General features: G+C 39.5%; 1 protein-coding gene across 3 annotated transcripts in view; it reads left to right on the plus strand.

The window, feature by feature from the left end:
* The window catches only part of LOC126235777 (endoplasmic reticulum-Golgi intermediate compartment protein 2), a 93,061-nt gene that overhangs the window by 23,235 nt on the left and 43,433 nt on the right, over positions 1-26,393 (plus strand). For all 3 annotated transcript variants that reach the window (XM_049944580.1, XM_049944579.1, XM_049944581.1), the window contains exons 3-4: positions 13,244-13,399; positions 13,516-13,732. In XM_049944580.1, coding sequence (XP_049800537.1) covers positions 13,244-13,399; positions 13,516-13,732 — 373 coding nt within the window. The remainder of the gene's footprint in view (positions 1-13,243; positions 13,400-13,515; positions 13,733-26,393) is intronic.

Raw genomic sequence — 26,393 nt, forward strand, 5'->3', positions numbered from 1 at the left:
CGCCGCCATATCCTCAATCAACTCCACGAGTGGGGTTTTCGTGGCCGTCTCCCCATCTTCATTCGGTCCTTTCTTTCCCACCGCCTCTTTCGATATAGGGTTGGTAATGTGCTATCTGATTTGTATGTGGAGGAGAATGGTGTTCCTCAGGGAAGCGTTTTAAGTGTCACCCTCTTTGCCGTCGCCATTAACAGTATCACGTCCACTGTCCGGAGTCCTGCCCAATGCTCCTTGTTTGTGGACGATTTTGCTGTTTTCTGTTCTTCCTCCAGTCTTGTCACTGCTAGTCGGCAGTTGCAGCTTACGATACAGCGATTAGAGGCATGGACTGCGAAGACGGGTTTTACCTTTTCTGCAGACAAATGTGTGTGTGTTCATTTTAATCATTCTCGACGTCTTTTTACCTCCCCTGGATTGCGTCTGAGGGACACCATTCTTCCTTTTAGCGACACTGTGCGGTTCCTGGGCCTCACTTTTGATTCCAAGTTGTCGTGGTTGCCTCACCTTAAAGACCTCAAGGTGCGGGCCCTGAAGGCGCTGAATATTTTGAAGTGTCTGAGCCATCGGTCCTGGGGAGCAAATCGGGCGCGTCTGCTGCAGTTTTATAGGGCTTTCGTCCGATCGCGTCTTGACTATGGTTGCACCGTGTATGGGTCCGCACGGCCTTCGTATCTGAAGATCCTTGATGCAGTACACCATGAGGGTATCAGGCTGGCCACTGGTGCCTTCCGTACCAGTCCTATCCCCAGTCTGTGTGCTGAGGCAGGGGAACCGCCGCTCGCCATCCATTGGAAACTCCTCATGGTGCGACGGGTGTGTCAATTCCTTGCCTGTCCTACCTCCCCTGCGTACCCTACCGTTGCCCGACCGCCTATGGAACGTCTCTTTTCCAGTCGTCCCAGGGCAACGGGACCATTTGGGATTCGTGCCAAGCATTTGCTTGAGTCCCTTGGTGTCGAGCGTGTGGCCCACCAACGACAAGGTTTTACTCGCCTGCCTCCCTGGTTGCTCCAGAGGCCCAGCGTCCTTTTAGACTTGTCGGAGTACCGGAGGAGCTGCACTCCTGCGTTTGTTTTTACCTCCTTATTTTATGATATTTTAAACCAGCATGTACCAGTATTTACGGATGGCTCTAAACAGGGGGACTCTGTTGGTTGTGCTGTTGTTTTCCCTGATCGAGTCGTCAAGTTACGGCTTCCTGCGGCGTTTACCATCTTTGATGCCGAATTGTTTGCGATCCTGCGGGCATTGGAGCAGATGAGATGTGTTCCCAGTCGTAAGTTCCTCATCTGTTCTGACTCCCTGAGTGCCCTTCAGACCATGCAACACTTGTACCCAGCGGATACGGTCGTCCAGAACATCCATGATGCCCTACTCCACCTGCAACGGCAGGGGAAGGAGGTTTCCTTCTGCTGGGTGCCGGGGCACGTGGGTATTCGGGGAAACGAACTGGCGGATGTGGCTGCCAAAGATGCGTGTTCCCTCCCTCACGTTGTTGCATGTGCCGTCCCCCTCCATGCTGTTACCTCCCTTCTGCGTTTACGCGTTCTGCGTCAATGGGAAGAGGAGTGGCTGGCAGTCGGTGACAATAAGCTGCGTCTGGTCAAGGCCACCACGCGGCCATGGCGTACGTCCTACCAGTCATGCAGGCGGGATGTGGTTCTCCTCACTCGCCTCCGCATCGGGCACAGTCCCTTAACGCATGGTTTTTTACTCCGGCGGGAGGACCCCCCAATCTGCAGTGCTTGTGGCGTCCAGATTACTGTCCGCCACATTTTACTTGACTGTCTTTTATTCTCTGACCAGAGGGCCGTGGTTTCCTTGCCACCGGATTTGCCCTCTATTTTACAAGATGACGTAAGGACTGTAGTTAAGGTCTTACGGTTTTGTGTCCTGTCCAATTTGTTGCCTCGAATTTTAGGGAGAGGGTTTTAATGTGCTGCTGGGTGACTGGCTCACCCAGGTTTTAGGTAAGAGGTCAGCCAGTAACGATTACCTCTGTATGTGAGGATTTGAAACTGCGTCATATCTGTGTCTTTTAGCCGTTCTCCTTGTTCCCTGTCCGTCTTAGTCCCTTCACTGCATGTGTTCCTGTTTTTATGCGTTTGGGCGCAGATGACCCCGCTGTTTAGTGCCCGTAAACCTCAAACACACACACACACACACACACACACACACACACACACACACACACACACAAATCTTTTCCTAATGCCTCATACAGAGCACATGTAAATACAGATACTGAGTTATATAGTCTGAACAGTGACACATTGAAATGATATGATTTACCATCAAACAGAAATGCTGTATACTTCTTTGATTCAGGATGTAGCCTAATTTGCCAATATCCCCCCCGTCAGGTCCATCGTGTTAAAAAAACCTTGCTTTTTCAAATTTGGATAATAATTCATCGATGTTAATTGGTCTGTCTCATTCTGTCTCTATATGCTTATTCAGTGTATGCGTGTCTAGCACTAATCGCACACCTCCTGTAACCTTTTTTACCACTACTAAAGGGTTATTCATGACTCTAGGACTACGTTCTGTTATATTGTTGTCAATCAATTTGTCAGTTTCCTCCTTAACTGCTTATTTCAAACTTACTGGTATTGGATATGGCTTACAGAAAAAATGGTGTGTCCTCTTCGATTTTAAACTTACATATGTAATCGCTGATATTACTGGAAGTCTAATCTAATTTCTTCATTTGTTCTTAACAATCCTCACAGTCACTAAACCAGCAAAGAATAGCACAGGCTCTTCTCTACAAATACACAGAAACTCTATGGATCGTACAGCAGGGACTTGTTGGCCGCTGTTCATCTGCCGCGACTGTTTTTAGAGCTGCACAAACAAACATGCAATGCGCAGTAGGTCAGATTCGTCTCTCTCACACTTCTATTTAAAATATTCTCAAAGCACTACAATGTAAATAAACGTGTCTATGCAGTTTGAGCAAACATGTCAAAAGTTACTGAAGAGCTTTTTTGGTCTACAACATATAGGTTAAACAATGAACCAGAATGAATTTTGGAAAAGAAATAAAAATGTTTTAAACTGTTTGTTACAAATTGCCACTGCATATAATTAAATCTCCAAAACACCCATGGCAGTGACACCTTTTTGTGTACTTTTGTGTCATAAGAACTCTCTGACATGTTTTGTGTTGCGGTCGTTGCCACTTTGTTATGAGTTTTGAGTGTTGATTTTAGTTTCCTTTTATTCTGATTGGTTTGTAACCATCTTGGTCAATAATAAAAGTAATTCTGTACATTCTAAAACTATGTACCGTCTTTGTGTGGATAATTTATGATGTCATGTAACTGTTAATCCTGTCTAAGAGTTTCCATACTTCTCAGCAAATGGCATAAGTTGTGAGCGCTCGAGATATGCACGGGATAACCATGGACCTTGCTGTTGGTGGGGAGGCTTGCGTGCCTCAGCGATACAGATAGCCGTACCGTAGGTGCAACCACAACGGAGGGGTATCTGTTGAGAGGCCAGACAAATGCGTGGTTCCTGCAGAGGGGCAGCAGCCTTTTCAGTAGTTGCAGGGGCAACAGTCTGGATGATTGACTGATCTGGCCTTGTAACACTAACCAAAACGGCCTTGCTGTGCTGGTACTGCGAACGGTTGAAAGCAAGGGGAAACTACAGCCATAATTTTTCCCGAGGGTATGCAGCTTTACTGTATGGTTAATGATGATGGCATCCTCGTGGGTAAAATATTCCGGAGGTAAAATAGTCCCGCACTCGGATCTCCGTGCGGGGACTACTCAATAGGACGTCGTTATCAGGAGAAAGAAAACTGGCATTCTACGGATCGGAGTGTGGAATGTCAGATCCCTTAATCGGGCAGGTAGGTTAGAAAATTTAAAAAGGGAAATGGATAGGTTAAAGTTAGATATAGTGGGAATTAGTGAAGTTCGGTGGCAGGAGGAACAAGACTTTTGGTCGGGTGAATACAGGGTTATAAATGTTGTTGTTGTTGTTGTGGTCTTCAGTCCTCAGACTGGTTTGATGCAGCTCTCCATGCTACTCTATCCTGTGCAAGCTTCTTCATCTCCCAGTACCTACTGCAACCTACATCCTTCTGAATCTGCTTAGTGTATTGATCTCTTGGTCTCCCTCTACGATTTTTACCCTCCACGCTACCCTCCAATGCTAAATTTGTGATCCCTTGATGCCTCAAATCATGTCCTACCAACCGATCCCTTCTTCTAGTCAAGTTGTGCCACAAACTTCTCTTCTCCCCAATCCTATTCAATACCTCCTCATTAGTTACGTGATCTACCCACCTTATCTTCAGCATTCTTCTGTAGCACCACATTTCGAAAGCTTCTGTTCTCTTCTTGTCCAAACTATTTATCGTCCATGTTTCACTTCCATACATGGCTACACTCCATACAAATACTTTCAGAAACGACTTTCTGACACTTAAATCTATACTCGATGTTAACAATTTTCTCTTCTTCAGAAACGATTTCCTTGCCATTGCCAGTCTACATTTTATATCTTCTCTGCTTCGACCATCATCAGTTATTTTACTCCCTAAATAGCAAAACTCCTTTACTACTTTAAGTGTCTCATTTCTTAATCTAATCCCCTCAGCATCACCCGATTTAATTTGACTACATTCCATTATCCTCGTTTTGCTTTTGTTGATGTTCATCTTATATCCTCCTTTCAAGACACTGTCCATTCCATTCAACTGCTCTTCCAAGTCCTTTGCTGTCTCTGACAGAATTACAATGTCATCGGCAAACCTCAAAGTTTTTACTTCTTCTCCATGAATTTTAATACCTACTCCGAATTTATCTTTTGTTTCCTTTACTGCTTGCTCAATATACAGATTGAATAACATCGGAGAGAGGCTACAACCCTGTCTCACTCTCTTCCCAACCACTGCTTCCCTTTCATGTCCCTCACCTCTTATAACTGCCATCTGATTTCTGTACAAATTGTAAATAGCCTTTCGCTCCTTGTATTTTACCCCTGCCACATTCAGAATTTGAAAGAGAGTATTCCAGTTAACGTTGTCAAAAGCTTTCTCTAAGTCTACAAATGCTAGAAACGTAGGTTTGCCTTTTCTTAATCTTTCTTCTAAGATAAGTCGTAAGGTTAGTATTGCCTCACGTGTTCCAACATTTCTACGGAATCCAAACTGATCTTCCCCGAGGTCCGCTTCTACCAGTTTTTCCATTCGTCTGTAAAGAATTCGCGTTAATATTTTGCAGCTGGGACTTATTAAACTGATAGTTCGGTAATTTTCACATCTGTCAACACCTGCTTTCTTTGGGATTGGAATTATTATTTTCTTCTTGAAGTCTGTGGGTATTTCGCCTGTCTCATACATCTTGCTCACCAGATGGTATAGTTTTGTCATGACTGACTCTCCCAAGGCCATCAGTAGTTCTAATGGAATGTTGTCTACTCCCGGGGCCTTGTTTTGACTCAGGTCTTTCAGTGCTCTGTCAAACTCTTCACGCAGTATCTTATCTCCCATTTCATCTTCATCTACATCCTCTTCCATTTCCATAATATTGTCCTCAAGTACATCGCCCTTGTATAAACCCTCTATATACTCCTTCCACCTTTCTGCCTTCCCTTCTTTGCTTAGAACTGGGTTGCCATCTGAGCTCTTGATATTCATACAAGTGGTTCTTTTCTTTCCAAAGGTCTCTTTAATTTTCCTGTAGGCAGTATCTATCTTACCCCTAGTGAGACAAGCCTCTACATCCTTACATTTGTCCTCTAGCCATCCCTGCTTAGCCATTTTGCACTTCCTGTCGATCTCATGTTTGAGACGTTTGTATTCCTTTTTGCCTGCTTCATTTACTGCATTTTTATATTTTCTCCTTTCATCAATTAAATTCAATATTTCTTCTGTTACCCAAGGATTTCTATTAGCCCTCGTCTTTTTACCTACTTGATCCTCTGCTGCCTTCACTACTTCATCCCTCAGAGCTACCCATTCTTCTTCTACTGTATTTCTTTCCCCCATTCCTGTCAATTGTTCCCTTATGCTCTCCCTGAAACTCTCTACAACCTCTGGTTCTTTCAGTTTATCCAGGTCCCATCTTCTTAAATTCCCACCTTTTTGCAGTTTCTTCAGTTTCAATCTGCAGTTCCTAACCAATAGATTGTGGTCAGAATCCACATCTGCCCCTGGAAATGTCTTACAATTTAAAACCTGGTTCCTAAATCTCTGTCTTACCATTATATAATCTATCTGATACCTTTTAGTATCTCCAGGATTCTTCCAGGTATACAACCTTCTTTTATGATTCTTGAACCAAGTGTTAGCTATGATTAAGTTATGCTCTGTGCAAAATTCTACAAGGCGGCTTCCTCTTTCATTTCTTCCCCCCAATCCATATTCACCTACTATGTTTCCTTCTCTCTCTTTTCCTACTGACGAATTCCAGTCACCCATGACTATTAAATTTTCGTCTCCCTTCATTACCTGAATAATTTCTTTTATCTCGTCATACATTTCATCAATTTCTTCATCATCTGCAGAGCTAGTTGGCATATAAACTTTGTCTATCTTGGCCACAATAATGCGTTCACTATGCTGTTTGTAGTAACTAACCCGCACTCCTATTTTTTTATTCATTATTAAACCTACTCCTGCATTACCCCTATTTGATTTTGTATTTATAACCCTGTAATCACCTGACCAAAAGTCTTGTTCCTCCTGCCACTGAACTTCACTAATTCCCACTATATCTAACTTTGACCTATCCATTTCCCTTTTTAAATTTTCTAACCTACCTGCCCGATTAAGGGATCTGACATTCCATGCTCCGATCCGTAGAATGCCAGTTTTCTTTCTCCTGATAACGATGTCCTCTTGAGTTATAAATACAAAATCAAATAGGGGCAATGCAGGAGTAGGTTTAATAATTGATAAAAAAATAGGAGTACGGGTAAGCAACTACAAACAACATAGTGAACGCATTATTGTGGCCAAGATAGACACAAGGCCCACGCCTACTACTGTAGTACAAGTTTATATGCCAACTAGCTCTGCAGATGATGAAGCAATTGATGAAATGTATGATGAGATAAAAGAAATTATTCAGGTAGTGAAGGGAGACGAAAATTTAATAGTCATGGGTGACTGGAATTCGAAAGCAGGAAAAGGGAGAGAAGGAAACATAGTAGGTGAATATAGATTGGGGCTAAGAAATGAAAGAGGAAGCCGCCTCGTAGATTTTTGCACGGAGCATAAGTTAATCATAGCCAACACTTGGTTCAAGAATCATGAAAGAAGGTTGTGTACATGGAAGAACCCTGCAGATACTAGAAGATATCAGATAGATTATATAATGGTAAGACAGAGATTTAGGAACCAGGTTGTAAATTGTAAGACATTTCCAGGGGCAGATGTGGACTCTGACCACAATCTATTGGTTATGAACTGTAGATTAAAACTGAAGAAACTACAAAAAGGTGGGAATTTAAGAAGATGGGACCTGGATAAACTGAAAGAACCAGAGGTTGTACAGGGTTTCAAGGAGAGCATAAGGGAACAATTGACAGGAATGGGGGAAAGAAATACAGTAGAAGAAGAATGGGTAGCTTTGAGGGATGAAATAGTGAAGGCAGCAGAGGATCAAGTAGGTAAAAAGACGAGGGCTAATAGAAACCCTTGGGTAACAGAAGAAATATTGAATTTAATTGATGAAAGGAGAAAATATAAAAATGCAGTAAATGAAGCAGGCAAAAAGGAATATAAACGTCTCAAAACTGAGATAGTCAGGAAGTGCAAAATGGCTAAGCAGGGATGGCTAGAGGACAAATGTAAGGATGTAGAGGCTTATCTCACTAGGGGTAAGATTTATTTATTTATTTATTTATTTATTATTTATTTGTCCTGTAGATCAAATCAGTACAGTGGCTTGTACAACTGATATGGGATAAGTCAATACAAATACACAGTTTACAGGAGTCTAAAACAGTAAACAAGAACACAGAAGAATGATTATTTTACATTACCTACAAATTATGTTACTTAAAGTTACAGCTTTACAGAGAATTGTTACATGATGTGACAAAATTGACTTAATAACATTCAGCTTTGATACATTATCATACACTAAGACAATTTTGATTCCAAATATTCCTGGATGGTATAAAAGCAGTCTTTTATTAAAAGAGATTTCACTGTCTGTTTGAATTTATTTATTTCTTGGATTTCTTGTATAAAAGTTGGAAGATGGTTATATAATTTTATTCCCATGCACTTGACACCATCACTGTACAGTTTTGTTGAGTGGGGAAGTATTCTTAGAGAGGTTTTTGATCTTGTCACAATCGTGGTAATCCATATTTTCGCTAATTTTGTTGATACTTTTTTTGGTAAAGAATAATAATTCTAGTATGTATTGGCATGGGAGGGGCAAAATATGTAGTTTCTTAAATAATGGTTTACAAGTGTCTCTTTGTTTTTTGAACATAACTGTTCTGACTATCTTCTTTTGCAGTTTGAATATCTTAATTGATTCAGAATTTTGGCCCCAGAAGCTGATTCCGTAGTTAAGTACAGAGTGAAAGAGTGCATGGTACATTGTGGTTAGGGTACTTGTGTTAGTGACGTTCCTTATTGATCTAATCATGAAGCATACTTTACTAAGTTTTGTGCTGGTAACGTCAATGTGCCTTTTCCATGTGAGCGTATCAGTAATAGTGACCCCCAAAAATTTTATTTCATTTTCAAGTTTAACATTATTTCTTTCCAGTGATATAGTTGGTAGTAATGGATTTCTGTTTTGGGCAGTGTGGAAGGTTATTCCAATTGTCTTTTTTGCATTAAGAAGCAGCCTGTTACTTTGAAGCCATTGACTTATTTGATCTGTGGTCCTATCTATATTAGATTGGAGAATTTGTTCAGGCACAGATATGAGTACAGAGGTGTCATCATCAAACAAAAGGGTTTTTGTGTCTGGTAGGCTGTGAGGAAGGTCATTTATGTAAAGTAAGGGGCCCAGGACGGAGCCTTGGGGAACACCTTGCTTTATGGTATGTATGGAGGAATGTACAGTGCTAGCTGTACCTGAGAGCTTAGTTTCATTTAATTCGATCTTCCAGATAGATTTTAAACCAGTCATAGGCATTTCCTCTTATTCCATAGGAATGCATCTTTTGCAAAAGTATACTATGATTAACAATGTCGAAGGCCTTTGTTAGATCTAGGAAGATACCTATGGCTGGGAGTTTTTTGTCCACAAGCTCCAGTGCATGAACTAGAAATTCTTGTATTGCATCAGTTGTAGCTTTCTTACTTTGTAAGCCGAACTGAGCAGGTGACAGGATATTTTCTTTGTCTAAAAAGGACATGATTCTGGTGGCCATTATATATTCAAATACTTTACTAAAAGTTGAAAGCAGTGCAATGGGTCGATTATTACTGGGATCCTCTTTGCTTCCTTTTTTGTGGGCAGGTATAATTTTTGCAATTTTGAGCATACCAGGAAATGCACCATTCAGGAATGAGAAGTTTATTATGTGGGCTAGGGGTTTACTGATAAAGTTACTGCAATTATGGAGGAGGAAGCATGGAATTTAATCTTGTCCAGCAGATGACTTTTTTTCAATTTTGCTGTGAAGTGTCTTTTCTATTTCAATTTCAGATGTAGGCCTTAAAAATAGAGTCTCAGAGCACAAGTTTGGTTCCAGTTGTAAGATAGATATTGCCTACAGAAAAATTAGAGAGACCTTTGGAGAAAGGAGAACCACTTGCATGAATATCAAGAGCTTTGATGGAAACCCAGTTCTAAGCAAAGAAGGGAAAGCAGAAAGGTGGAAGGAGTATATAGAGGGTCTATACAAGAGCCAGTACTGACAAAACTCTACCATCTGGTGAGCAAGATGTATGAGACAGTCGAAATACCCTCAGACTTCAAGAAAAATATAATAATTCAAATCCCAAAGAAAGCAGGTGTTGACAGATGTGAAAATTACCGAACTATCAGTTTAATAAGTCACAGCTGCAAAATACTAACGTGAATTCTTTACAGACAAATGGAAAAACTGATAGAAGCTGACCTCGGGGAAGATCAGTTTGGATTCCGTAGAAATGTTGGAACACGTGAGACAATACTGGCCCTACAACTTATCTTATAAGAAAGACTAAGGAAAGGCAAACCTACGTTTCTAGCATTTGTAGACTTAGAGAAAGCTTTTGACAGTGTTGATTGAAATACTCTCTTTCAAATTCTGAAGGTGGCAGGGGTAAAATACAGGGAGCGAAAGGCTATTTATAATTTGTACAGAAACCAGATGGCAGTTATAAGAGTTGAGGGGCATGAAAGGGAAGCAGTGGTTGGGAAGGGAGTGAGACAGGGTTGTAGCCTCTCCCCAATGTTATTCAATCCGTATATTGAGCAAGCAGTGAAGGAAACAAAAGAAAAATTCGGAGTAGGTAATAAAATCCATGGAGAAGAAATAAAAACTTTTAGGTTCGCCGATGACATTGTAATTCTGTCAGAGACAGCAAAGGACTTGGAAGAGCAGTTGAACGGAATGGATAGTGTCTTGAAGGGAGGATATAAGAACAACATCAACAAAAGCAAAATGAGGATAATGGAATGAAGTCGAATTAAGTCGGGTGATGCTGAGGGTATTAGATTAGGAAATGAGACACTTAAAGTAGTAAAGGAGTTTTGCAATTTGGGGAGCAAAATAACTGATGATGGTCGAAGTAGAGAGGATATAAAATGTAGACTGGCAATGGGAAGGAAAGCGTTTCTGAAGAACAGAAATTTGTTAACATCGAGTATAGATTTAAATGTGAGGAAGTCGTTTCTGAAAGTATTTGTATGGAGTGTAGCCATGTATGAAAGTGAAACATGGACGATAAATAGTTTAGACAAGAAGAGAATAGAAGCTTTCAAAATGTGGTGCTACAGAAGAATGCTGAAGATTAGATGGGTAGATCACATAACTAATGAGGAGGTATTGAATAAAATTGGGGAGAAGAGGAGCTTGTGGCACAACTTGACTAGAAGAAGGGATTAGTTGGTAGGACATGTTCTGAGACATCAAGGGATCACCAATTTAGTATTGGAGGGCAGTGTGGAGGGTAAAAATCGTAGAGGGAGACCAAGAGATGAATACACCAAGCAGATTCAGAAGGATGTGGGTTTCAGTTCGTACTGGGAGATGAAGAAGCTTGCTCAGGATAGAGTAGCATGGAGAGCTGCATCAAACCAGTCTCAGGACTGAAGACCACAACAACAGATAACTCAAAAAAATAAAAAATAATAAAAAACCTGTCACCAGTAGGAAACAAAGTCCCACAGATGCTGACCTGTTTGACTGATGACTGTCACGTGTAAAATCACAGAATGGGTTCCAAATTTGAATGACTTGTCAATGGGAAGCACAAATAGCGGCAGTAAAATTAATGAGAAATCACTTAAAGAAATAAAGCCAAGGAAAGGAATGTCAAATTTATTGGCCAAAAACGTGAATCATTACTTAGAAAGCATTTCTGAAGATGTGTAATCTTATTTTAAAAAACGATGAGTGAGCAGACTGCAATATTGATTATAACTGATAGATACTGATTATAAGAAAAAACCTTCATGAGTCCCACATTGTTAGATAGTGTTCGTAATGCTGATTGCATAACAAATTTGGCTAAGAATGATTGGAATAATTCTTAAAACACAAAATATAAATTTCACTTCTAGAAAGCAAGAAGAGAGACTTTTTACAAAATAATATCAGTTTCTAAAAACTCATTGATTTGTGTGTGAGGAGGGGGTGAAGATGAAAATCCGCTTCTAGTTACTTCATAAAATAAATACAGCTCACTTGATCCATAGAATATGTCGGCAAATGTAAATTTCGTTAAATGCATTATGTATTCAGAAATTAGCAGCCTCATCATCTACAGGGGTGAACCTGAATCCCACAAACAAAATTCTGTAGGTTGTTCAGAGATATTTTCTAAGTATTTTTATAGAAAGTACTCAAGAGCACTGAATGTGGAGTAACTGTGTTTTGTTTGAAAATAACTGCACAACACTGTAAATGTCTGTATGCTGTGTTTCATGTTAGGAAACAAATGTATTCCACTCACTTGCTGTACAAGTTAACAACAATAATGGCCTCTGTACCCCACCCTCAAGTTTGCACTTAGTATTCCTCAGATTTATTGAGATCCTTGAAAGAGACAGAACTGTTGCCTCCTTGTGTGCAAGATATGACACAGGCGGAACACCTTCAGACTTCAAGAGGAATGTAATAATTCCACTCTCAGAGAAGACACATGTTGACAGCTGTGAATATTACTGAACTTAAAGTTTAATAAATCATTGTTGCAAAATTACAGAAGAATGGAGAAATTGGTGGAAGCCAGTCTCGGGGAAGATCAGACTGGGTTACGTAGAAATGTAGGATCACTGACCATACAACTTGTCTTAGAAGTTAGATTGAAGAAAAGTAAACCTATGTTTATAACATTTGTAGAGTTAGAGAAAGCTTTTGACAGTGTTGAGTAAATACATTCTTTGAAATTCTGAAGGTAGCAGGGATAAAATACAGGTAGCAAAAGGTTGTTTAAAACTTGTATGGAAGTTGGAACTGTCAGTAAACATGGAAGGGCAGAGTAGATAAAGAGAGCGAGACAGGGTTGTAGCGTATGCCTGAGGTTATTCAGTTTATACACTGAGCAAGCAGTAGTGGAAGTCAAGGAGAAACATGGAAAAGGAATTAAAGTTCAGTGGTAAGAAATGTGGACTTTGAGGTTTGCCGATGACATTGCAATTCTGTCAGTGTCAACAAAGGACTTTGAACAGCAGTTGAACAGCTCACACAGGTTATTGTTAAATAATCTGGACCCTTTAAAAATTATCCAGGCTTAGAAGTGTCTTCAAAGAATGTTATAAGATGAACTTAATTTCAAGTTTGTGTGTTCAGCCCCAAAGTGCTTCTTTGTCTAAATTATTTTTGATTATATGCTTCCTTAAGAACTTAAATTTTTCTACACTGCTAATGCCTTTTTTATTTTGTATGGACTGACAGAATGATGATATCATTGACATTATTATTATTATTATTTTATGCAGAATCACTTTGTATGATGTTTGTTTGATGACTGCAGTCTACATACAGTGATATTAATGTTAGGGCGATGCAGCTCCTAAAGCCGTAGCTGTTTGCAGTGAAGTTACCTGTGTTTATTGTTTATGTCTGTGAGGAACTGTTATTTTTCTCTCTTTTGCAGTGTCCTTGCTGACTCTTGTTATCATAATAATTCTTATATATGCTGAAGTGTCATATTTTCTGAGCAGTCGCTTTGTATTCAAGTTTGTACCTGATACAGATATAGATGCCAAGTTGAAAATCAACATAGATCTCACTGTAGCAATGCCTTGTGGTGGTAAGTGATCTTTTCCTAGTGTAAATGTTATGAAAATAATCGCTAAATTTAAATAATGAATGTGTTACTGAGTTAAGCTGATAATAATAAAGCATGTTTTTTGTTCTTGTTTACAGCCATAGGTGCTGATATTCTTGACTCTACTAACCAAAATGTACTTCAGTTTGGTTTGCTTGAACAAGAAGAAACATGGTTTGAACTTGACCTTGAGCAGAGGATGCAGTTTGATAGTATGCGACAGGTCAACTCCTACCTAAGAGAAGAATTTCATGCATTACAAGATCTGTTGTGGAGATCAGGCCAAAACACATTATTTGCAGAGATGCCTCAACGGTAAATTAATTCGAAATAATTCAAAATTTTAACATACGCACTGATGAATGATTTTTACAAGTTATTTAGGAATAAAAAAGACAACTCGCCGCAAAGCAAAAGCACTGTGTTGATGATAGGCACATCAGTTGACTGCCAGCTCTTACTGGCTCTTGGTGAGTATGCTGGGATGAGGTGGGGGTGTGAGGTTGGGTGGTGTCAGGAATGGGGAGAGGCGGGAGGCAGGGAGGGGGTTCGGGGCAAGCATCTAGCAGCTCAGGCACGAATGGGGAGCTGTCTGTGGGCTTGCTAGAGGTGCAGGTAGAGGAGGCAGGTGACAGATGGCTGGGCACGCAGTTTCGTAGACAATGGCATGAGATAGTAGCACACAACTAGCTGATGTGGGGACACAAATTGGGCAGGGGTTACTGGGGCATACACAAACATCTATTTATTTATTTATTTTTTATTTATTTGCATTTTCTTTGTGTGGAGCCATCATAATGATGGCTTTTGCAAACATCAGACTTAATACTATGGTTATATTTACACTTATAAAATACACTATACTCTGTAGCTGTTGCTTCATATGTCTATTTTTTATGTTTATCACATTACAAATGTTATGCTAATGCCTCATGTTACAATCACTATCTTAAAATTTGTTGAAAGAATACAAACATTTTTGTATTAGAAAAGATTTTAATTTTGTTTTAGAAACATTTCCCGTGCACGTTGTTAGAGCGTTTGGTAGCTTGTTATACCAAATCAAACTACTGATATATGGACTTCTATCAGTCATTTTTAACATTGTTCTGTTACGGAAATAGTTACACTTTGTTCTAGTGTTGTGATCATGTACATCACTGCCCTTGATAGCTTCTGTTGGTTGACTTATAAAAAATACAACTATTTTGAAGATGTACACAGAATATATTGTCAGATATTTGTGCTGCACAAACATTTTACGACATGAATCTCTATGTCCCATCCCATGTATATGTCTTATTGCTCTTTTCTGTAGTAGTAGTATTCTCTTTAAATGTACGTCAGCTGCACTGCCCCATAGTTCAATTCCGTAGTTGAGAAAGGGGTAAAGTGTTCCATAATATACTAATTTCAGTGCCTGGCTAGGAACTATCTTTTGCGAGCTGGCTGAGTAGATATATGGCACTACTGACTTTTCCGTATACGAAATTAATGTGGTATGTCCACCGCAAATTTTCATCAACATACACACCCAGGAATTTACAGTTACCATTTTCTGTTGCAGAGATATTACACACAATATTCATATTGTTGTGGTGAGAACTGCCTGTTTTAAATGTCAGTAGTTGAGATTTGGTGACATCCACATTGAGTCTCTGATCACTGAAGTATTTTGTTACTTCTGTTGCACCACTAGTAGCAAGAGATTCTAGCTTGTTACATTCACTCCCATAGAATAAGATTGACGTGTCATCTGCATAGCTTACAATATGGGAGTTAATGAGTTGTGCAATGTCGTTAATATATATAAGGAAGAGAAAGGGTCCAAGGATTGAGCCCTGTGGTGCACCTTGTGATATAGGTTCACTGGTGGACTGGAAGTTCATGATTTTATTATCTAGTTTGTATGACAATTTAGTGCTTTGCTTACAATTCAGCAGGTATGTGGTTAGAAGATTCATGGTTCTATCGACAGTACCATAAGATTTTAGCTTTTTAAGAAGTACCCTATGGTTTACCGTATCAAATGCCCTTGTCAGGTCCAAAAATATACTAGCAGTCTGCATCATCTGTCCAACACACAGTAAACTTCATGGATGAACTGTGTAACTGCTGTGGTTGTACTTAGCTCTTTTCTGAAGCCATGTTGCGAATCTACAAGCAGTTTATGTTTTGTCAAAAAGGTACTTATCTGAGAAACGATAATGCTTTCGAATATCTTACTAAAAGTGGGAATTAATTATATTGGTCTATAGTTGGAGACATCTTCTGTACTTCCCTTTTTATACACTGGTTTCACTACACTCATTTTTAGAACCATTGGATACATGTTTTCTCTAAAGCTGCAGTTAATCGGGTGAGTAAGAGGTTTAGAGATTTCTTCTAAGCACGCTTTAGTAATGGCACTGGATATGCCATCCCATCCAGATGAAAATTTTTTCTTTAGCATGTATATTGCCCTGTGAACCTCCTGCTCATTCACTTCCACAAATTCAAATTTGGTACATTGGGTGAGATAGCATCGGGTCTCTACCTGTGAATCTATAATATGGATTGATTGTTTGCCAGATGTAGTAGTTATTAAAAATATTACATATAGTATATGGGTTTTTTATAATGTTACCATCATGTCTTATGCTGAGTGGTTCCGTGTTCATCTTGTTGGGACCTTTCCGGTATTTGTCAATCAGCTTCCAAGATGCTTTGCTTACGTTGTCAGACTGTTCTATTGTTTTGCTGTTAATCTGCTTCCATAGGTTAACAATTTCAGTTTTAAAAGTTTGCTTGGCCCTATTGTATTTTTCCTCGAAAATCTGCATAGTAGTAGCTTTATAAAGCTGGTTTAGATCATGTACTTGCTGCCTGAGCCTGATCAGATTTGGTGGGAGTTTTAGTCTAGGATTACTTCCATTTTGACAGTGTTTAACTACCTTCTGGATTTCTCTGACTGGACAACTATATTCATAATGATGTAGTAGGCTTGAGTAGAATTCATTCCATTTCTCATCCTACCCTTTTACCTGGTACACAGAATCCCATTCCTCATTTGCTAGTTTGTCTTTAAGAGCATTAATATTTGAGGTATTCAGCATTCGTTTTTGTAGCACAGGTTTTGTTATTTTAGGCATAACTGAATTTATGTGTTCTATCACCTGACAGAAATGGTCAGAATAAAGAAAATTTAAGTTACAGTAATTTACCTTATTATCTATAACATCTTTGTTGATTATAGCATAATCTATTCTAGTGAAACATGTGTCTGTTCAGAGTTGTATTTACAAGATTGTATGAGGTCAGTACGTCACTGAGTTTCAAGTTTACTATACTATTTGAGTTTGCATCTATATTAAAGTCACCTAATATAGTAAGGTAATTAGAACCGCCCTGACCAACAACACTACTAAGTTTATCCATAAACAGCATTACATCAGCATTTGGTAGCCTATATACTCCAATCACTTTATGCTTTGGTAACTTAAGATAATTACTGTAGAGTACACTACCTGTCATTTCAATTGATCCTTCTTTGGTATGGTGTTCAAGAAAGGATTTTTTTTTAGCTTCTATATCTTAATTAACATAAACTGCCACACCATCACCTTTATGGTTTTGCCTAAAATAACTGTTTGCTAGTATGTAACCTTCTAATTTATAATATATTATTTCACTGCATTTTAGCCCATGTTCTGTTATTACTAGTACATGTGGCAAGTGTTCCTCTATCAATATTTGTAGTATGTCTAGTTTGTTTCTGAGATATTGCACATTCAAGTGCATTAACTTTAAGGGTGTTATCACTTCTTGTTTATTTACCATCTTGCACGAATCAAAATTGTTTGAGTTACACTTTTTATGACCTTTTGCATACACTGGTTTTTTAGAACTGTCCTGCAATGACTGATCACTTATTTCATAGCCTGGCTTTTCTTTGCGTGAACAGGACTCAGTCATGTCCTAAATACATTCCTGAAAACTATTATTATGGTCTTTTATTTTAAAAAAGTCTCGTGGTTGTAGCCCAGAGCAATTGGAGCTTTCTCCACACTGTCTTTCTCGCACAGTTTTGCCGGCTGCGGTGGTCTCGCGGCTCTAGGCGCGCAGTCCGGGACCGTGCGACTGCTACGGTCGCAGGTTCGAATCCTGCCTCGGGCATGGATGTGTGTGATGTCCTTAGGTTAGTTAGGTTTAAGTAGTTCTAAGTTCTAGGGGACTGATGACCACAGCACTTGAGTCCCATAGTGCTCAGAGCCATTTGAACCATTTTTTTTTCTCGCACAGTTTTCTTATGTGGGGAAACTAGCTTGGCCTTCCCTTTGCTGTTTAAGTGGAATCCATGTTTTGTGTGTTTATCACAATTCATCTTACTTAAGTTTATCAAATGTACATGGCTAAATTTATCACACAGTTTCTTTAGCTCGGAATTGTAGTGTCGAATCTCTTTGTTTACACACGACCACAGTGGTAAATCATGTCGCACTGGCACATTTGCGATGACAATGTTCGTTTGAAATAGTTTTGGTAATATGTTACAGAAACATTGCAGGGCTGTCTTGCTTTCGTTTTTGTATATGTCGTTGCCACCGCCATTAATCACAACGTGATTGTCTTCGTTCAGTTGACTTGTTTCTGTTGTAATATTCTCCACCACTGCATTTAACATTGCACCAGGCTTGATTTTTGCAAAAAATGAATGCTTTGAATGCATACTTTCGCGAAAATGTTTGGATAGGTCTCTTCCATGACTTTCAGCATACAGGAGGAGCCCTTTGGTGCATCTTAAGGTTGGCAAGTTCTTTTTTGGTTCTGTTGCAGGAGTTTTGTGATTACTTTCTGGTTCGATTATGTCTGTTGTGTTACCACAATCCGCTACTAGTGCTGAGAATTTGTTTGATAATGGTATCACTGGGGCTGTACTTACATGTAGTTCTTGCTTGTTTGTATTTTTCGGCACACGCCACATTTTCTGCACGGAATGACCATCAACAACGGCGTTGTCTTGAGTTAGGCAATAATTCCGATCCACTGCTTTATATTTTGTTTACAGCTCTTGATATTTCCCCATAAGTTCTTGATATTTTATATTGATTGACACTAAATCATCTGTTAACACGCCTATTATTTTTTCTCTTGTCTTTAGTGTGTTCATTATTTCGTTTTCCTTGGCACTTATAAAGCACTGTCGGCATGTCCAGTCATGTTCGTCTTTTATATATTTCAAATTGACTTTGACGCATTTATCGTGGTACCAGTACTTGCAGTCGACACACAGGATACCTCTTTTGACCTTCTTCATGCAAATTTTACAAACCTCACTATCACTTTTAAAAGAAACTGAGACATCACTACATGAAAAATGTTCACTCGACACCATCTTGTCCATGGCCTCACCGTGATTGAACATTGCCTCTCCCAACACCCTACAGATTCCAAACCCACCAATTATTTCCTTGTACACCCAACCAACTAAATTCCAACCCATAACTACTTTACCTTTGAAGGGAATGCATACAGACAAATTTGTGGCACGGGCACCCTTCTATGCCAACCTCTTCATGGGCCACCTAGAGGTAACATTCTTAGCTTCTCAAAACTCCCAAACCCCTGGTGGTCTGGTTCAGGTTTATTGATGACATCTTTATAATCTGGACCCGAAGTCAGAACACCTTATCCTCATTCCTCCACAAACTCATCACCTTCTCTCCCATCCATTTCACCTGGTCCTCCTCCACCCATCGAGCTGCCTTCCTAGATGTTGAGCTGCTCCTCTCAGATGGCTCCATCCACACCTCAGTCCACGTCAAACCCACCAATCACCAACAGTACCTGCACTACGACAGCTGCTATCCGTTCCACACCGAAAAATCTCTCCCATACAGCCTGACAAACTGTGGTAGACGCATGTGCAGTGATAAGAACTCCCATGATACTGAAGGCCTCACAAAGGCCTTCACAGGCAGGCAATACCCTCTAGACCTAATTCACAAACTGATATCACATGCCATATCCTCATACTTGATTCTTGCATCCCTCCCAAGAACCAACCACAAAGAAGCACCCCATCTCATCCCAGCACACTCACTGTGGGCCAGTAAAGAGCTGGCAGTCAACTGAGCACACTGTAGGGAGCCAGGTTTAATATGTGTGTGTGTGTGTGTGTGTGTGTGTGTGTGTGTGTGTGTAGCCATTCTCATCATCTTCTGTTTGTGTGCCTATGGACAACACAGCGTTTCTGTCTTACAGTGAGTCATCTCCTTTATTCCTAAATAATTTTTATTTTCAACCATAACTTTCTGTAGCTGATTGATTTGTGTGTGTGTGTGTGTGTGTGAGAGAGAGAGAGAGAGAGAGAGAGAGAGAGAGAGAGAGAGAGTGAGTGATTGTGATTGTGTGTATGTATTTCATTGCACTATGCATAAGAGAAAAAAGAAGGTGACTCTAAGCAGAAAGTTATTAAAACCTTTAAGATGAAAATGGTGTATACAGGGTCCAGAAGATTTTGTGGCACATTCAAGGGTTGCAGATGGTGTTTTGATTGGTGTTCTCTGAATCAGAGGATAAACATTTATTTTGAACAGGGTAAGAGTGAGAAATATTAAATGTTATCTAAGGTTGGCTACTTAGGGGAACACAAAACAGTAGCAGTGGACAATGGGATATCCTCCTGATAGACTAAATTTTCCTGGCACCCCATCTGAAACTGAGATAAGAATGTGGAAATGGTTAAAACTGCTATAGCTTGCAAAACAGTGTTGTCCCACAATTTACTTTTTGAAACCCTCTTGTTCTGTAGACATATGAGGGCATGGATTAGGGAAGGAATATTTGATAAGTCATTGCATTACAGGTGAGTTGCACATTTCTTTCTGCCTGTGGTGTTTGCCATTTGTTTGCTGAAATGGAAAAAAGATCATGTTGTTGATGAAGACTTACTTGTTGTATTTAAACAATTAAGGTTTTGATACCTCTGGCAGATACAAAAGGAAAGAATGATTTGCGTGAACATTGTACACTTGTCTCTCCCGGAGTGTTTGACCATCTTATACACGGCGAGCAATAGTAACCGTGTGGCAGGTGTGCAGTTAACTGTGAGTCACTTGTGCATATAAAAGCACCATCTCAGGCACAAACAGTTATTCAGTTGATGAAGAGCTTTCAAATCCCCAGCCAGGTGGCAGTGTTGAGATACCGCAACATGTCAATGAGTGTCATACATGTCATTCATCAGCAAAATCTTTGCTACTGCTGCTGTGTATTGTCAAGCATGTATGACACGTGGTGGTGGTGATCACTAACCTGGTTGCTGACTGTTTTTCATGAGTAGCACCTTATACTCATAGTCTCTTACTGAAAATTATTTGGTTTTTAACTAAGTTGAGCAATAACAGATGCAACACCAATGGTTTAAGGGTCACTTATTTGCACGTTTATTCTGATTAGATCACATTTGAGCGATGGCCAGTCTTCCCTACATTTTCTCATATAATTAGCAGTTTGTTGGTCAGAAATAGTACCATATATACTCATAGATGTTTGTGAGCTAGTGGCTAGAATGTAATCATCTTCTGAAACAAAAGGTAGCAAAAATATTCTGTTGGCAACCACCTACACATGAAGATATGATGATCATAATAAAATAAGAGAAATCAGAGCTCACACAGAAAGATTTAAGTGCTTGTTTTTTCCACGTGCCATTCTAGAGTGGAATGGTAGAGAAATAGCTTGAAAGTGGTTTGATGAACCTTGTGCCAGGCACTTAACTGTGAACTGCTGAGTAGTCATGTATATGTAGATGTAAAAGTATGCTAAAAAGACACAACACAGTTGAAAATTCTTACACCAAGATGTCCAAGTGGTCATAACTGATTCCAGATTTTCAAGATAAGGGACATGAAGATGTGGGTTCAGAACTGAGTGTGAACTTTTTACACATAGATGCAGACTCCAGCAAATAAATGTTGATAAAGTGGATTCTAGGTGTGTACTTTTTACACGTAGACGTTACCATGACAGTTTCCAAGCATGGACTCTCTGTGAGTCAGAAACATGTTGTAAATGCAAGGAGTGACACTGAGATGTTGCTCTATGGAATTCTACTCACAGAGTGAAGATTTCTTGTGCGGAGGAGGTGTATAAAGATGGGTATGTAGATATTTTGTGAAAATGGTAATTATATTTTAGTTTATAACAATATAAGGACCAGATTTAGCAGTCGTGTTAACATACTTAACCTAACACTAAATTCGTTTAATTGTATGGTAGATGAGTAGAAAAGTATTAAAGTCAAATGCACTATTTGATTGATACACTGTGTATCTGTGCAATAATTACTGGTTTCATGTAAAGTCATCAGGTTCATAATTTCTCCAATTCATGGGATTTCTTAATTAGAGTCTTCTTTGGGTAACCGAAGGTGCTATGTGATTCAGAAAAATTGTTGCAACAAAAGCATGATATCAAGTCTGGGAAATAAACAAGCTTAAAGATTCAAATGATGAAAATATTTTTGATGTGTCCAAATTGTAATTACAAATAATTTCTAGGTTAATGAATTTTCAGATTGAATAAGCCTTTGACTGCAAAGAGTAAAATTAGTGCTTTCTAATGAAGTAGGTTTTTTTTTTTTTTAATAAACTGTTATTAGCTCGCACTATTTTTATGACCACATGGCCTGGGAACAAGTTCAATTACCAATTTATCTTAAAAGAAAATGTGTTATGCAAAAACTAAATATATAATTGTAATCAGCAGATTGTAAATTAAAATGTGAATAATAAGATTACATAAAATACTGCACAAATAACAATTTGGCACTTTAGTGTGCATATGATGTGTGCAGTGTCTGTATAATTGAAATCAGTTGACAGAAAAGAAGAAAATAGTTATTTAACGAATAGAATTGTAGCAAAAGGAGTAATTCCACTTTTCTACATTTCATTGGGATTTTGGTATTTGGTTTTCATCACAGTTGTATTTATGCACAGTATTGGGGGGTTACACCATGTGGTAATGTGTGGGGATCAAGTGTGTGTATGTCAAAATAGATCATGGGTGATCTGCTGGATACCAGTGTCCAAAGGGCACAATATTTTGGCAAATTGCCTCATCGCCATCATCAGGTGACCTGATGGACTGACTGACGGGCAGCCGGCACTGCACTTTTATCTCCTCCCATACTTTCTCTGATCAGCCACTGCCTCCGCCATCCATGCCCAGCATCCAGTGGCTGTGTTTTGGATGGAAGGATGTGGTCATTGCATTTATTCCTTTTTGTGGCACATTACGTGGGAAGATAGGATGAATCTTCAGAAGAAGCAAGTGAAGACAGTCTTCTGCCCACAAGCCAAAACATGAGCACTGCTTGGTAGTGTGAAAGATGATCTGGGACTATGGAAATCCAGGCTCTGTCAGTTACCCTGCCAATGTGGTAAGACATACATAGGTCACACGGTGCGTATTGCCGAAGATCATTGCTGAGAACACCAACGGCACTCCACACTGCAGCAGCCTAACAAGTCAGCAGTTGCAGAACATTGCCCAACGGAATTACATGGACTGGATTATCGGCACACCAAGGTTCTGACACAGACACCCAACTTCTGGTAGTCTGTCATTAAGGAATCTATTGAGATTCGAGTAACGGAACCGCTAATAAAATGGTTCAAATGGCTCTGAGCACTATGGGACTTAACATCTATGGTCATCAGTCCCCTAGAACTTAGAACTACTTAAACCTAACTAACCTAAGGACAGCACACAACACCCAGTCATCACGAGGCAGAGAACCGCTAATAAATCATGGTAGAACTTACATTGTTAGTAAGGCATGGAACCCTACTATTAGAAAGGTCAAGAAGAGAAATGAGATACCAGACATCAGACTGACCTTGGGAGCAGGTGCAGGAACAGCAGAGCTACTGCCAACGCATACACCTGGACATGAACCAAGGATGGACTACTGTGTTGGCAGGAGGAGCAGAGGTAGGATTTGATTTCTTGCATTAACGAGAAGCAGAATCATTTGTCTATTTCCCAGCAGTATTTGGAATTGTCCAACTGCAGCCCAGATCAATTTGTGAATTCACAATTGTCAAGGCATTATTTCTAAACTTCACATAAAATAACAATCAGATAAACAGTTTCAAGGCTGCACATCATATGACATTGATATATTATTTAGAAACACAGACTTATGTTACGCAACTTAACATGGAAGCAAACTTAGTAATCCCATTCACTAAAGAAAAGATTCTGTTTTACCACAAAAATGTGTGTTTAATTGCCAGCAACTAACCTATTCAAAATTATTTAATTCTGGCACAAACTACTACTTCAACAGATTGTTTGCCAGATAGGACACCACATAAGTACTTTATCCTTATGATCTTCCAGAAATACTGGACAAAATGTACTGAACTAAAGGAGCAGGGTACTATGAAATAAATTGGATTTTGCTAATGGAAAACAATCAGATGGCACACACTTTTCAATTGACAAGAAAGTGCCATATAATAATAATAATAATAATAATAATAATAATCTCAAAGAATGGTATTCAATTGTTTTAATGTTAATTTTTATTTGATTTGTTCAAGTTAGTTTAACTCTCTTTTTCTTTTCTTTTAATGAAGTTATTGCACATGATAAAATTTAGCCCACGCGTAGGACACTTTGCGTGGCAGAAGTACAGAATGAAAACACATTTTCCTTTGAAAATTTGTGTTTCAACTTTGAATATGATTGAAACATACAAAATGGATTTGTCAATAAATTGAGGAGTAAAGGTAAAAATTCACTGAATACTAGTGGTGCTGACTTTTTGAAAGGCACATAGACAAGCCTGAGAGTTTTGGTAGCTTTAGAATCACCCTAGCTTACTACATTGTGCTGGCACTGGGGTGAAGGCTTGTATCAGAAGGACTGGGCACAGGAAGAAAGGAAGCTGGGAGTGTGATGGAGGTTTGGGCAATGTTGGGTGATGACTTGGGGGGTGGGGGGGTGGAGAGGGGGGGCAGTAAGTGCATGGTAGAATAATGTGACACTGGTCAGCTCCTTCTTGCCTCATGCAGGGAAAGTTGTGCACAGTGCCCGACGACATGGACGGGTGGATTAAGAGTAGGAGATGGATAAGGGGGAAGAAGATGTGGATTATGGGATCAAAGGATGTGTTTTGAGGACAATTTACATCTATATAATCCAGAGAAGCCAGTGTTGGGAGGAAGGATCCAAGTGACTTGGGTTGTGAAACAACCATTGAAATTGAACATGTTGCTCTCAGCAGCATGTTTTCCCGCTGGATGATTGGCTCAGGTCTTGGGCATTTTATGGCAATGGCCATTCATTCAAGTGGACAGCTGGTTGGCAATCATGCCCACATAAATTGCTCTACAGAACTTAAAGGAAAGTTGATATTGATGGGATTGCCTTCATAGCTGGCTCTGCATTTTATAGAATAGGATGTGTCAGTGACGGGTCTGCAGATTTGCTGGATGTGTTTATCAGATAGGTCCTGTACATGACTCTTTTGTAGAGACATGACCAATGTGGTAAGAGCTCGGGTGAAGGTGTGGCATAGTGGCGGATGATCTAACAGTGTTCAGAAAGGATAGATTAAATACAGTTGGTGGTGGAGTATTTATTGCTGTCAGAGGTAGTTTGCGTTGTAGCGAAACTGAAGTAGATAGTTCGTGTGGAATACTATGGGTAGAGTTTATACCTGACAATCGGACTAAGCTATTAATTGGATCATTTTACCAACCCCCCGACTCAGAATATATAGTTGCTGAACAGTTCAAAGAAAACTTGAGTCTCATTTTAAATAAGGACCCTGCTCATGCAATTATAGTCGGTGGTGACTTTAATCTACCCTAAATATGCTGGATAAATTTTACATTTAAAGCTGGTGACAGGCATAAAACGTCATCCAAAATCGTACTTAATGCTTTTTCAGAAAATTATTTTGAACTATTAGTTCATGAGCCCACTTGTAGCGTAAATGGTTGCGAAAGCATACTTGACCTTTTAGCAACAAATAATCCTGGACAAATAGTGAGTATTGTGACGAATACAGGGATTAGCGACCACAAGGCAGTTGCTGCTAGGCTGAATACCGTAACACCTACAACCATCAAAAAGAAATGCAAAGTATATCTATTTAACAAAGCTGATAAAAATTCTCTTAACACCTTTTTAAGAGACAGTCTTCAGTTCTTCTGATCTGATCATGTAAGTGTAGAAAAGTTGTGGAATGTTTTCAAAGAGATAGTGTCGACAGCCGTTGAGAGATATATACCACATAAATTAATAAGTGATGGTACTGATCCCCCATGGTACACAAAACGGGTCAGATCGTTGTTGCAGAAGCAACGAAAAAAGCATGCCAAATTTAAAAGAATGCAAAATCCCCAAGATTGGCAAAGTTTTACAGAAGTTCTAAATATGACACGTACTTCAATGCGAGGTGCTTTTAATAATTTCCCCAACAAAATTCTGTCTCGAAATCTGGCAGAAAATCCAAAGAGCTTCTGGTCACACATAAAGCACACCAGTGGCAAGCCGCAATCAATACCTTCACTGTGCGATAACAACGGTGAAGTCACTGATGACAGTGCCACTAAAGCAGAGTTATTAAACACAGTTTTCTGGAACTCCTTCACCAAAGAAGATGAAGTAAATATTCCTGAATTCCAATTTAGTACAACTACCAAGATGAGAAACATAGGAGTAGATATCCTCAGAGTAACAAAGCAGTTTAAATCACTTAATAAAGGCAAGGCCTCCGGTCCAGATTGTATACCAGTCAGGTTCCTCTCGGAGTATGCTGATAAAATAGCTCCATATTTAGCAATTTTATACAACCACTCGCTCACAGAAAGATCTGTACCTAAAGACTGGAAAACTGCTAAAGTCACACCAATACCCAAAAAGAGAAGTAGGAGTAATCCGCTGAATTACAGGCCTATATCACTAACGTCGA

This window comes from Schistocerca nitens, chromosome 2 (genome assembly GCF_023898315.1).
Source record: "Schistocerca nitens isolate TAMUIC-IGC-003100 chromosome 2, iqSchNite1.1, whole genome shotgun sequence".
NCBI lineage: Eukaryota > Metazoa > Arthropoda > Insecta > Orthoptera > Acrididae > Schistocerca > Schistocerca nitens.